Here is a 13,291-nt window from a genome sequence, read left to right on the forward strand (position 1 = left end):
GGATGGCTTTCCACTCTCTGGAGCTGAGGTTGCCATTGAGAGAATGTTGTTATGTTTCAGGTCTACTTCTAGCTTCCCATGTGATTGAAGTGCATAATGGAGCACGGTGCACTGTGCATAAAGGAGCACTGGTACTGTTCCATGATTTCAAAGCTTTTGGAGAACAAGAGTAATTTTTTTCTGCTTGGTTTCACCAGAAATAGCTGATAACATTAAGGGAAAATATCTCTTGGAACCAATTCTTTTGTCCAAAACGTTTCCTTTTCTGAAGAAGCGGCCAGGGATACTACAGGTAAGTCAACGATACCCAAATAGGGTGAATTTGAGTCAGATATACTTTTATTCCTGTTTTGTCATAGTATGTTTATGTTAGATCAATGGAATATTGTCTTGCTTGTCATGTGTCTAGATGTGGATCAGCAAAACACCACTGCCTGCTTTTGTTCCATTCCTGTCGTGCAAGTGGGAGGCAGAAGGACAGGTGGGAGAGGGACTCGAGTGTGTTTCCTAGAGTGGGTGTGTTGAACGTCGCTGGGATGATCTCATACAAGATGTCATGGTCTTCTCTTTGTGGATTTGTTTGGCTGACTGAAGTGTGGCTCATGCTGAGGAGAGAGAATGATTCTGCGGGGACTGATGGCCCTGGGTACCAAGGATGTGATGCATTGGCAGTGCATGCCTGCCCAAGAGAAGAAGAAAAGCTTGACATGTGGCATGCAGGTGGAAGGAACATGCTCTGTAGTTTGTGAGCTGTGGGTACCCCGTGCTTTTTATCCATGTTGAAGGTTTGTTGTGTTGATCTGTGATAGGTGCGATTTCCCCACTGGAAATCCCCATGTGTTGTCTGGACTTTTTGGAGTGTGTTTTATTAAACGTCCAAGTGTCTGGAGCTTGGTCTTGTGTTGGTGTGGTTGGTGGTTTCTGTCGTGGTGTAGCAGAGCTTTGTCATGAGATGGCCTTGCTGTGATATTTTCTGTGTCCCTGAGAGGCCCGGAGGCTGAAGAGCATGTGTTTTTTTCAAAAGGGAAAGAGTGGTGCAGGAGGAGTTTGCCGATGGTCAAATGTAAACTACATTGGTGGAGGCGAAAAAGAAAAAAGGAATCAAGTGTGGAAGCAGAAGTGAAGGGGAAGCAGAAGTAGGGCAGGTTGGAGCATAAAAAAGAAAGAAAGAGTTGGAAAAGAAGGACAAAAAAGAACTCGAAAAAAAATGAAAAGAAGAGAAAGGAAATGAGAAAGAAAGAGAAATGAAGGAAAAAAATCTAGGGTAACCGTGATGTGAGAGGAGCGAAAGCAGAGGCAAAGAGGTAAGAAAGAGAAGAGAAGGTTTTAGGCAGAAGAAGGTAGAGAAGAGGAGGAAGGAAGAATAGAGAGAGAAAAGCAAGTCCGAATGAAGCAAGAGATAGCGAGAATGAAAGGAGAAAAATGGAAGGATAAACCATTTTATTACCATGGCACGGAAACTGAGAGGATTGGAAGGAAGAAAGAAGGCAGCCGGAAAAGAAAAGGGAAAACAAGTAAACAAACAGAAAATAAAAACAAAACAGTGAGGCAGGAATGACCAAGGAAATAATAACGGAAGGAAGATGAGAAAGAAGAGAAAGAAAGGAAGAAAAGATAAAGGAAATGACCGAGATGCAAATAGGTTTTCGACAGGCGCTGAATGGACTTGGTCCTTAACATCCTCTCTCTTGATCAGAGTACCTGTAATTAGCGCTGCTGCTCCGTAATTAGCACCTACGGCTGCGACTTTGACGGTCTCTGTCGCGGCGCCGGAGGCGACTGGGGAGCTGCCAGCGGGGGTGAAGGAGGGAGAGGGATGGAAGGAAAAGGGAAAGGGGAGTGAAGACTCGGTGACGGCAGGGCAACAACGAAAAAAAAGAAGGAGGAGGAAAGAAAAAGGGGAGGAGAGAATGCGGAGGGAGAGTAAGGAAGACAAGAAAGTAGACAACGAAAACGTTGCACAGAGAAAAGGGAAAAGAAAGAAAGACGGAAAGAAGGAAATCTATGAAAGGAAAAGGACAGCGGGGTCGGTGGCATGGAGCGTGCGAGGCTTTTCAGAAGAAAGAAACGATAAATGAGATTACTGGGACGCACCCACATTACCTCTGTCCGGTTAATGGCGATGGTTCCTAACAGCCTCGCTCTTAGAAGAAGAGAAAACAAGCAAAGTAACAGAACTTAAAATAAAAACGAAAAAGCGAGACAGAAATGACTAAGAAAGTAATTACAAAAGGAAGATGAGAAAGTAGAGAAAGAAAGGAAGAAACGATAAAGGAAAAGACCAGGGTGCAAAGAGGTTTTCTACAGTCGCTGAATGGACTTGGTCCTTAATAGCCTCCCCTTTGTTCAGAGTATGCGTAATTAGCGCTGCTGCTCAGTAATTAGCACCTAGGGCTGGGAATTTAACGGTCACTGCTGCGGCGCCGGAGGGGACTGGGGAGCTGCCAGGGGGGTGAAGAAGAGAGAAGGATGGAAGGGAAAGGGGAAGCGGAGTGAAGACTCATGGACGGCAGGGCAAGAAAGGAACTTGAGAAGAAGGAGAAAAGAAAAAGGGAAAGATAGAATGCGGTGGGAGAGTAAGGAAGACAAGAAAGTAGACAACGAAAACGTTGCACAGAGAAAAGGAAAAAGAAAGACAGACGGAAAGAAAGAAATCTATGGAAGGAAAAGGACGGCGGGGTCGGTGGCATGGAGCATGCGAGGCTTGGGAGAAGAAAGAAAGGATAAAGGAGATTACTGGGACGCACCCACATTACCTCTATCCGGTGAACGGAGATGGTTCCTAACAGCCTCGCTCTTAGGGCGGAGTCCAGCGACCCGTAATTAGCGATAGTGCCCCGTAATTATCGCTGATGGCTCTGCCTTTGATCATCTCCACAGCGGCGCTGGAGGCGACTGTCGAGCAGTCAGTGAAGGTGAAGAAGAGAGAAGGATGGAATGGGAAGGGACAGGGAGAGAAGACTCGGGGAATGCAGGGCAAGAAGGAACAGGAGAAGGAAAAGAAGAGACGGAACAGAAGAAAGAAGAGACGGAACAGAAGAAAGAAGAGAGTTGAAGGAGAAGAAGAATGCAGAAAAGGGAACGGAAGAAGAAGAGAGTAGAAAGAATAGAACAGACTAAATGAGAAGGAAGAAAGAGGAAGAAGGAAAGCAGGAAAGAAAGGAAAAAGTCGGAGCGCAGGCGAGCGGTGGGCGCGGGGCTGGTGCGAGGCTTGTGAGCAGCACACGGTGTCGCTGCAGGCTGAGCCCCGGCGGGGGCGGTCGGGGCGGCGCAGAGCCCGGCTGTGAGCGCGGGGGGGCGGCGCGGGGCGGGCAGGAGAGGAGAGGAGAGGAGAGGAGAGGCGGTCGGGGCGTGCGGGCGGAGGCGGCGGGAGCCGTGCGGGGCCCGGGCAGGCGGCGGCGGCGGCTATGATGGGCGCGTGTTGGGGGCCGGCGGTGCGGGTGCTGGTGCTGCAGGCGGCGTGGGCGCTGGTTGGCGGTCAGGTGCGCTACTCGGTGCCGGAGGAAGCGAAGGTGGGGACGGTGGTGGGGCGTGTGGCGCAGGAGCTGGGCCTGGAGGCGGGCGAGGCGGAGGCGCGGCGGCTGCGGCTGGTGGCGCAGGGCCGGCGGGCGAGCGTGGAGGTGAGCGGGGCGAGCGGGGCGCTGGTGGTGAGCGGGCGGCTGGACCGGGAGGAGCTGTGCGGGAAGAGCGCGCCCTGCGCCCTGCGCCTGGAGGTGCTGCTCGAGCGGCCGCTGCGCGTCTTCCACGTGGAGCTGGAGGTCACCGACATCAACGACAACGCCCCGCTCTTCCCCGCCGCCCGCAAAAACCTCAGCATCGCGGAATCGTCTCTGCCGGGGTCTCGTTTCCCGCTGGAGGGCGCGTCGGATGCGGATATCGGAGCGAACGCGCAGCTCTCCTACACTCTCAGCCCCAGCGAGCACTTCGGTTTGGATGTTAAATCCGCAGATGAGGAAAGGAAATTTGTGTTCCTGGTGCTGACAAAACCTCTGGACCGTGAGACGGAGCCCGTGCACCGTTTGTTGCTGACGGCGAGTGACGGGGGCCGTCCGTCTCTGTCGGGCACAATGGAGCTGGTGATCTCGGTGCTGGACGCGAACGACAACGCGCCCCAGTTCAACCAATCGGTGTATAAAGTGCAGCTGCCGGAGAGCGCTGCAGAGGGGACACTGCTGGTGCGAGTGAACGCCACGGACCCGGACGAAGGTCTCAATAAGGAGTTTTCTTATAGTATCCTGAGTTCGATTCCTGCTGGGAACAGAGATATCTTCACCATTGATCCCAAGACGGGGGAGATCCGTCTCACGGGCACCCTGGACTTTGAAGAAGTCCGTTCGTACGAGATTCAAATCGATGCGAGAGATAGCGGGACGCCTCCGCTCTCGGGTCACTGCAGCGTGGTGTTGGAGGTTTTGGACGAGAACGACAACGCGCCCGAGGTGCGGGTGACGTCGCTGTCGGTGCCGGTGCCGGAGGACGCGTCGGTGGGGACGGTGGTGGCGGTGCTGAGCGTGTGGGACCGTGACTCGGGGTCGAACGGTCGCGTGCGTTGCTCGGTGTGGCCGGCGAGTCCGTTCGGTCTGGTGTCGTCGGTGTCGGGGTCGTACTCGCTGGTGGTGCGTGAGGCGCTGGACCGGGAGCGCGTGTCGGAGTACGAGGTGGAGGTGCGTGCGGAGGACGGCGGGGCGCCGGCGCTGGTCGGGAGCAGGCGGGTGCGGGTGCCGGTGTCGGACGTGAACGACAACGCGCCGGCGTTCGCGCAGGCCGTGTACACGGTGCTGGCGCGGGAGAACAACGCGGCGGGGGCGGAGCTGGCGCGGGTGCAGGCGAAGGACCCGGACGAGGCGGGCAACGGTCGCGTTCGGTACTCGTTGTGGGAGGGCGGCGTCGGTGCCGCGGGGGCGGTCGGGGGAGTGGGTTCGGCGTCGAGCTACGTGTCGGTGGAGGCGGAGAGCGGTCGCGTGTGGGCGCTGCGTCCGCTGGACTACGAGGAGGTGCAGGTGCTGGAGTTCGAGGTGCGTGCGGTGGACGCGGGGGAGCCGTCGCTGTGCGGCAACGCGACGGTGCAGGTGTGGGTGTTGGACGAGAACGACAACGCGCCGTCGCTGCTGCCGGCCGCGGGCGTCGGGGCGGGCGCCGGGGCGTCGGGCCGGTCGTCGTCGGTCTGGGAGTCGGTGTCGGGAGAGTCGTCGGGTTCGCTGTGGGCGTGGGCGGCGTGGGGGACGCCGGCGGGGCAGGTGGTGGCCAAGATCCGCGCGGTGGACGCGGACTCGGGCTACAACGCGTGGCTGCGCTACGAGGTGTGGGAGCCGCGGGGGAAGGGCCCGTTCCGCGTGGGGCTGTACAGCGGCGAGGTGAGCACGGCGCGGGCGCTGGAGGAGGCGGACGGCCCGCGGCAGAGGCTGGTGATCGTGGTGCGGGACCACGGCGAGCCGGCGCGCTCGGCCACGGCCACGCTGAGCGTGTCGCTGGGGGAGGGCGGCGAGGCGGCGTCGGCGGCGTCGGGCGCGGGGTCGTCGGGGCCGGGGCTGCGGGCGTCGTCGGGCGCGGAGGGTGGCTCGTCGTCCTTGTCGTCGTTGTCGTCGTCGACGAACGCGTGGCTGGTGGCGGCCATCTGCGCGGTGTCGGGGCTGTTGGTGGTGGCGGTGGTGCTGTGCGGAGCGTGGCGGTGGGCGCCGCGGGCGGGCGCGCTGTCGGGGCGCGGGCCGGCGACGCTGGTGTACGCCAGCCAAGTGGGGAGCTGGTCGTACTCGCAGCGGCAGAGCCGGAGCCTGTGCGTGGCGGAGGGCGCGGGCAAGAGCGACCTGATGGTGTTCAGCCCCAACTGCCCGCCGCCGCCCGCCGCCGCGGCCAAGGAGACGCAGCCGGAGCCGCCCGCTCTGCTGGACACGGTCAGTGCTGCTCCCTCTCTGGCCTCTCGCCCCGCCCCCCGACGGCCCCGGCCCCTTCTCTCCCTTGTTTCCGTTGTTTCCCCGGGTGTGGGCAGGCGCTTGTGGGAAGCAGGCTGAGCTCTCGGGGTCTGCTTGACAGCTTGTTCTCCCGTAGAATAAAATCGCTGCTGACAGGGATGAGAAATGCAACGCCATTGGTTTTTGAGATATTCTTGCTGGTGTGTAGCATTTGCTGCATGGGTGCCAGACCTATAGGCTGTGATTGTGACTGTCCTCGCTGCACTCTTTAGTGTCTTCTTACCGTCACTGACTGCAGGCCACTCTGGCATTCAATGTGGTTACTTGTTGAAAACTTGGTCATCCTCTGTGATTCTTCTTGGCAAGAGATGTACATGATTCAAAGTGACAGTTGCAACTTCGGAGCTCTCTTTTCTTCCATTTGTTTCTGCTATGAAGTTGTGATAGAAGTATGGAAGGCATTATGGAATTTTCCTACGTTTGTTTTCGAAGTGCATGATAACCGTGTTTAGTCTCATAACGTATTCAGGGAGGTCCGTGTTCTTCTTCCTGGGAGCCCAACACCAACTGCTTCTGCAGAGTAGATGTCATGGGTGACACTCCTTTCACCACCATTTGGTTATTCTCTCTCTGCATGGATTCGGTTCCTGTTGCCTTTAGAGTTTTCCTGACCTGTATAAATAATATTGTCCCCAGATGTGCAGCATCTCCATTTCGGACTGCTGAATGCAGAGGAGAGTATGAAGATAATGTGGCACTCTCTAGTGCCTTCTTACTGTCAATGACTGTTGCCCATACTGGTATCCAGTTTGGTTTCTCGTTGAAAACTTTGTCCTCCTCCTCTGTTTTTTTCTTGTTGAGAGATGTACATGATTCAAGAAGACAGTTGCGAGTTCAGGATTCTCTCTCCTCATGGTGCAGTTTCTTCCATTTGTTTCTGCTATGAAGTTGGAATGAAAGTTAGGAAGGAATGATGAATTTTTCATGTGTTTGTTTTCTAATTACGTGGTAACTGTGTTTAGTGTTATAGTATTTTCCGGGAGAGGAGTGGAGCCAAGGTTCATGTTAGAAACACTTTACTCTAGGAACTCTACACCAAATACTTCTGTAGATGTCATGGATCACACACTTCTCAGCACCATTTGGTTATTCTCTCACAGCATGGATTTGGTTCTGGTTCCCTTTAGAGTTGTTCTGACCTGTATAAATAATATTACTCTCAGATGCACAACATCTCCAATGCGGATTGCAAGAGAATGTGGCAGCGGCACTGAGTAGGGCCATGTCCTGATGTGAAGAGTGACTGAGAGCAGTGGAAAGGCTTGTGTGTAGGAGCTGGAATTCCTTGGGAAAATATGAAGGTGCTGGGGCTTGGAATATGTATGTATGTACAGGCTGAAACTTGCACAGCAGCTCAGTTCTGGTTTTCTCTGGTACAAATTCTCCCACCCAGCTGATATGAGTGCTTCTGTGCATCAGCGTTTACTGAGATACACTCCAATAATGAAAACTGTGTGGACTGGTCTAAGAGCTGTCTCAGTTCAAATCAGAGAATCTGTGAGAACTGTCAATATAATGTGCACCTCTGCAGAGTTTCAGGCTGGCAGGACTGAATAGGTGTGAGGTATTGAAGCTGAAGTTCAGGCATCTCGGAAGGGTCTGCCTAACACTGTGTGGCTTTGCATCCATCCATCCATCCATCCATCCATCCATCCATCCATCCATCCATCCATATGTTCTTTGTGCTGATCCTGAGGGAAGGAGAGAATGTACGATGACCTGGGTCATGGTCAGCATGTTGTTTAGATCTGGGGAATATTGCTGCTGTGGAGTAATGTCTGGGTGTTGTGACAGTGATGCTGCTTGTGGCATTGATCAGGGTCTGTTCCCGTGTCATGGGGATGGTGACTTGCAGAGGAGAAAAGGTTTGCCTGATGGAAATAATGATACTGGGTGGAACGTGGTCTGTGTCATTGAGGAAGAAATGGAGAATAACCGCTAAGGTTTAGATTTCATTTCCTGTAGTGTGTCTGTCATGGTTTTGCTCCAGCTAGCAAGTAGGTAGTACAAGGCCACTTGCTCACTCCTCCCTTTCCCTTTGGCTGCTGGAATGTGTAGGAGAACAGGAAAGATAAATGTATAACTCGTGGGTTGGGATAAAGACAGATTAACGCAACAGCAAAGGAAGAGATAACTAATAACGTGAATAATGACAGAAGAATATACAAACTAATACTGCACAGTGCAAGCGTATTCTAAGTCGGTAGCTCTTCAGCCTTCAGTCATTGTGTAGTGGCTGTGCATCTCTAGTAGCTTCCAGAGCCATTGAAGTTGCTGTGAAGTTTCTTTGCTCCTCCTCTGTTGGAGTTTATAAGTGGATGCAATGAGGAGGTGGATTTAATCTCTTTGTGCTTGATGTCTCCTACTTGTGAGTTTGCACTGCTGGCCTCAGTAGAAATGATGTCCCCCAGTTATGCTTAGCTCACATGTGTGTTTTAACAGCCCAGATCCTTCTGACCAGCCCAGCTCTGGGTTTTCTGTGGTACAAATTCTGCCACCCAGTTGGAATCCTGAGGGTCCTTGTGCTTCATTGTTTGCTATGGTTCTCTTGCAAAACACAATCCATGTGGACTGAGATCAGAGGTTTCACAGCTCTACTGACAGGATCTGTAAGCTTTCTACTATGCTTCTTTGTGGGGTTTGGACCTGGGATGACTGAAAAGGTACAAAACATTCAGGATGAAGTTCAGAGAAGAGTCTTCCAGACATCGTAGGTCTTTGCATCCCTCCAGACGTTCCTTGTGCCAATGGTGAGGGAAGGTAAGAGTATGTGAAGGCCTGGGTCATGGACAGAGTGGGTTTTCTTGTTAGGGCACACTCTTGTGGTGGAAGAATGAGTGGATAGTATTGCAGAGATCTCCTGATTGGTCTGGATTAGGGCCTGTGTCACGTGGAGGATGACGTTGAGCAGGGAAGCGTCTTCCCTGAGGAAATGGAGATGTTGTACAGAATGTGGACTGTGAAGAACTGGAGAGTATCTGCCTAGCTGAACACATCATTCCCCAGAGGTTGTGATAGACATTTCCTGTAGAAAACCTTGGAAATACGCCCAGCGCGGAGTTATTTGCCTGGAGTCTCCTTAGTATCTCTAGAATTTCTTAGGTAGTTGTTTTTCTCTGTGGTGTTACTGCTTGTGAAGACATCAGCCACACATGGATTTAATACCTTACTTTTGAGGTGGAATGTTATCGGCCAGAGAGAAACTTTTATGATTTTTGTCACTGCTGCTAGGATTCTCTGACCCTCTCCTTGGTTATCTTTCTGCTCTTGGTCTTGCTAGGCTGGGGCTGGAGTGCTCTCTGTATCCAAGTTGCTGGAAAACCTTGTGTTTCAATGCCAACCCCTAGGTTCATTTGATTTTCTTCTTTAGTCTTAGCAAAACTATCACCTTTTGGGTTTCCCTTCTGTCTTGTTGGCAGTGTGTTAGTAATACTGGCTGAGCTGCAGAGGTCAGAATTTTGGCAGCTGTCATATTGCAGGGGTTTGGATGTGTGGCCATCAGTGTAGAAGATGGCTTTCCCCACTCTGGAGCTGAGAATGATCTTAGCTTTCAGGTCTGCCTCTTGCTTCCCTTGCAATAGATGTTCCTAAGGGAGTACGGCGCACTGTTCAGCGATTTCAAAACTTTTGGAGAAAGAGTAATTTCTTTCTGCCTATTTTCACTGGAAATCATTGATAACATTAAGGGGAAATATCTCTTAGACTCAATTCTGATGTTCTGAAACTGTATGATTTTCTGAAGAAGCAACCAAGGATACTACAGGTAAGTCAGTTAGAGGATGTGTGGAGACCTGGGTCATGGTCAGAGTGGTGTCTAGAGCCGGGACAAGTTCTTGTGGTGGAGCAATGTCTGGTTGTTGTGGCAGTGATGCTCCCAGAGGCATGGAGGAGGGCTTGTTGATGCATGGCAAGGAGAGTGACTTCTAGTAGGAAAGAGTCTTTCCTGGTGGAAATGAAGGTACTGGGGACGTAGAACGTGGTCTATGTCATTGGGGAAGAAGTGGAGAAAGTCCGCTAATGTTCAGATCTCATTTCCTGTGCTGTGTCTGTCATGGTTGCTCCAGCCAGCAACTAAGTACCATAAGGCCACTTGCTCACTCCTCTCTGTCTCCTTTCCTGCAGGAATGTGGGGGAGAACAGGAAAGAAGAATTTGTAGCTCGTTGGTTGGGATAAAGACAGCTTAACAGAACAGCAAAGGAAGAGAAAAATAATAACATGAATACTGATAAAAGAATATGTAAACTGAATAATGTGTGCTGAAAGGGTTTTGTGAGAGGGTAGCACTTCAGCCTTATGTTGTTATGTAGTGGCGGGAAGCTGTAGTAGCTTTCAGAACCATTGAAGTTGCTGTGATGTTTTTTTGTTCCTCCTTTTTGGGGTTTATAAGTGGACGTGATGAGGAGGTGGGTTTAGTCTGTTTGTGCTTCATGAATTTCTTGTGGACTCTACTTGTGGACTTCTCCATTGCCTCACTAGAGATGATGTGTTTTCTTGTCATGCTTAGCTCACATACATGCTCAGACAGCCCAGATCCTTCAGAGTCACCCAGCTGTGGTACAAATTCTCCCACCGAGTTGTTATTGTGCGTGCCATAGTGCTTCATCATTTGCCGTGGTTCTCTTGCGAAACACATGGACAGAGTGGGTTTTCTTGCTGGGGCAAGTTCCTGTGGTGGAACAATGTCTGGGTATTAAGGCAGTGATTCTGCAAGTGGTACTGATTAGGGCCTGTGTCATGTGGAGGATGATGTTCAGGGAAGTGTCTTCCCTGAGGAACTGGGGATGTTGTGCAGAACATGGACTGTATCATTGGTGAAGAAGTGACTAATGTCTGTGTAGCTGGGGATCTCACTTCCCAGGGCTTGGGATAAAAGCTACCAGTAGAAAACCTGGGAAAACGCCCAGCGCAGAGAGCTGTTTTCCTGGCATCCTCTCAGGACCTCCAGAAATTCTGCATATCTTAGAGAGGTTTTTTTCTTCGTTGTATTACCATTTGTGAAGACATCATCCACGCATGCCTTTAATGCCCAGGTGTTGAGGTGGAATGTTGTTGCTCAAACAGAAACCTTTGGTGGTGCTGCCAGGCTTCTGTGACCCTCTCCTTGGGTATCTTTCTGCTCTTAGTCTTGGCAGGCCAGGGCAGGAGAGCTGTCCCTTCAAGGTAGGGGTGAACTTTGCATTTCAATACCATGGCCTGGGTGCCATTGGTTTTCTTCTCTCCTCTTAGCAAAAACTCCCACCCTTTTGATTTTCCCTTCTCTCTTTTTGACAATATGTTGGTAGTACTGGATGAGATGCAGAGGTCAGAATTTTGGCAGCTGTCAGGTTGCAGAGGTTTGGGAATCTGGCCATCAGTGTTGGGGATGGCTTTCCACTCTCTGGAGCTGAGGTTGCCATTGAGAGAATGTTGTTATGTTTCAGGTCTACTTCTAGCTTCCCATGTGATTGAAGTGCATAATGGAGCACGGTGCACTGTGCATAAAGGAGCACTGGTACTGTTCCATGATTTCAAAGCTTTTGGAGAACAAGAGTAATTTTTTTCTGCTTGGTTTCACCAGAAATAGCTGATAACATTAAGGGAAAATATCTCTTGGAACCAATTCTTTTGTCCAAAACGTTTCCTTTTCTGAAGAAGCGGCCAGGGATACTACAGGTAAGTCAATGATACCCAAAGAGGGTGAATTTGAGTCAGATATACTTTTGTTCCTGTTTTGTCATAGTATGTTTATGTTAGATCAATGGAATGTTGCCTTGCTTGTCATGTGTCTAGGTGTGGATCAGCAAAGCACCACTGCCTGCTTTCGTTCCATTCCTGTCGTGCAAGTGGGAGGCAGAAGGACAGGTGGGAGAGGGACTCGAGTGTGTTTCCTAGAGTGGGTGTGTTGAACGTCGCTGGGATGATCTCATACAAGATGTCATGGTCTTCTCTTTGTGGATTTGTTTGGCTGACTGAAGAGTGGCTCATGCTGAGGAGAGAGAATGATTCTGCGGGGACTGATGGCCCTGGGTACCAAGGATGTGATGCATTGGCAGTGCGTGCCTGCCCAAGAGAAGAAGCAAGATCTTGACATGTGGTCTGCAGGTGGAAGGAACATGCTCTGAAGTTTGGGAGCTGTGGGTACCCCGTGCTTTTTATCCCTGTTGAAGGTTTGTTGTGTTGATCTGTGATAGGTGCGATTTCCCCACTGGAAATCCCCATGTGTTGTCTGGACTTTTTGGAGTGTGTTTTATTAAAAGTCCAAGTGTCTGGAGCTTGGTCTTGTGTTGGTGTGGTTGGTGGTTTCTGTCGTGGTGTAGCAGAGCTTTGTCATGAGATGGCCTTGCTGTGATATTTTCTGTGTCCCTGAGAGGCCCGGAGGCTGAAGAGCATGTCTTTTTTCAAAAGGGAAGGGTTGGTGCAGGAGGAGTTTGCCGAAGGTCAAATCTAAACTAGATTGGTGGAGGCGAAAAAGAAAAAAGGAATCAAGTGTGGAAGCAGAAGTGAAGGTGAAGCAGAAGTAGGGCAGGTTGGAGCATAAAAAAGAAAGAAAGAGTTGGAAAAGAAGGACAAAAAAGAACTCGAAAAAAAATGAAAAGAAGAGAAAGGAAGTGAGAAAGAAAGAGAAATTAAGAAGAAAATCTAAAGTAACCGTGAAGGGAAAGGAGCGAAAGCAGAGGCAAAGAGGGAAGAAGGAGAAGAGAAGGTTTTGGGCAGAAGAGGGAAGAGAAGAGTAGGAGGAAGAAGGTAGAGAAGAGAAGGAAGGAAGAATAGAGAGAGAAAAGCAAGCCCGAAATAAGCAAGAGATGGCGAGAAAGAAAGGGGAAAGATGGAAGGATAAACCATTTTATTACCATGGCACGGAAACTGAGAGGATTGGAAGGAAGGAAGAAAGAAGGCAGCCGGAAAAGAAAAGGGAAAACAAGTAAACAAACAAAAAATAAAAATTAAACAGTGAGGCAGGAATGACCAAGGAAGTAATTACGGAAGGAAGATGAGAAAGAAGAGAAAGGAAGAAAAGATAAAGGAAATGACCGAGATGCAAATAGGTTTTCGACAGGCGCTGAATGGACTTGGTCCTTAACAGCCTCTCTCTTGATCAGAGTACCTGTAATTAGCGCTGCTGCTCCGTAATTAGCACCTACGGCTGCGACTTTGACGGTCTCTGTCGCGGCGCCGGAAGCGACTGGGGAGCTGCCAGCGGGGGTGAAGGAGGGAGAGGAATAGAAGGGAAAGGGGAAGATGGAGTGAAAACTCGTGAACGGCAGGACAAGAAGGGAACAGGAGAAGGAGAAGGAACACAAGAAAGTAGAAAACGAAGACGTTGCAACGAGAAAGGGAAAAG

At 50.9% G+C, this 13,291-nt stretch overlaps 1 protein-coding gene across 1 annotated transcript; it reads left to right on the forward strand.

The window, feature by feature from the left end:
• Positions 1 to 3,366: 3,366 nt before the first annotated feature.
• Positions 3,367 to 6,008, forward strand: LOC128853609 (protocadherin alpha-2-like). Its single transcript, XM_054079705.1, has 2 exons — positions 3,367 to 5,123; positions 5,172 to 6,008. The coding sequence occupies exons 1-2, from the start codon at positions 3,408 to 3,410 to the stop codon at positions 6,006 to 6,008; spliced, it is 2,553 nt and encodes an 850-aa protein (XP_053935680.1). The 5' UTR covers positions 3,367 to 3,407.
• Positions 6,009 to 13,291: the final 7,283 nt, after the last annotated feature.

The sequence above is a fragment of the Cuculus canorus genome, chromosome 14, assembly GCF_017976375.1.
Source record: "Cuculus canorus isolate bCucCan1 chromosome 14, bCucCan1.pri, whole genome shotgun sequence".
Taxonomy (NCBI): Eukaryota; Metazoa; Chordata; class Aves; order Cuculiformes; family Cuculidae; genus Cuculus; species Cuculus canorus.

Bases quoted from the DNA above. Each gene is read 5' to 3' on its own strand.
- LOC128853609 (XM_054079705.1), top strand. From the start codon at position 3,408: ATGATGGGCGCGTGTTGGGGGCCGGCGGTGCGGGTGCTGGTGCTGCAG. The intron at 5,124-5,171 runs GTCGGGGCGGGC...TCGGTCTGGGAG, and splicing joins CGCTGCTGCCGGCCGCGGGC to TCGGTGTCGGGAGAGTCGTC.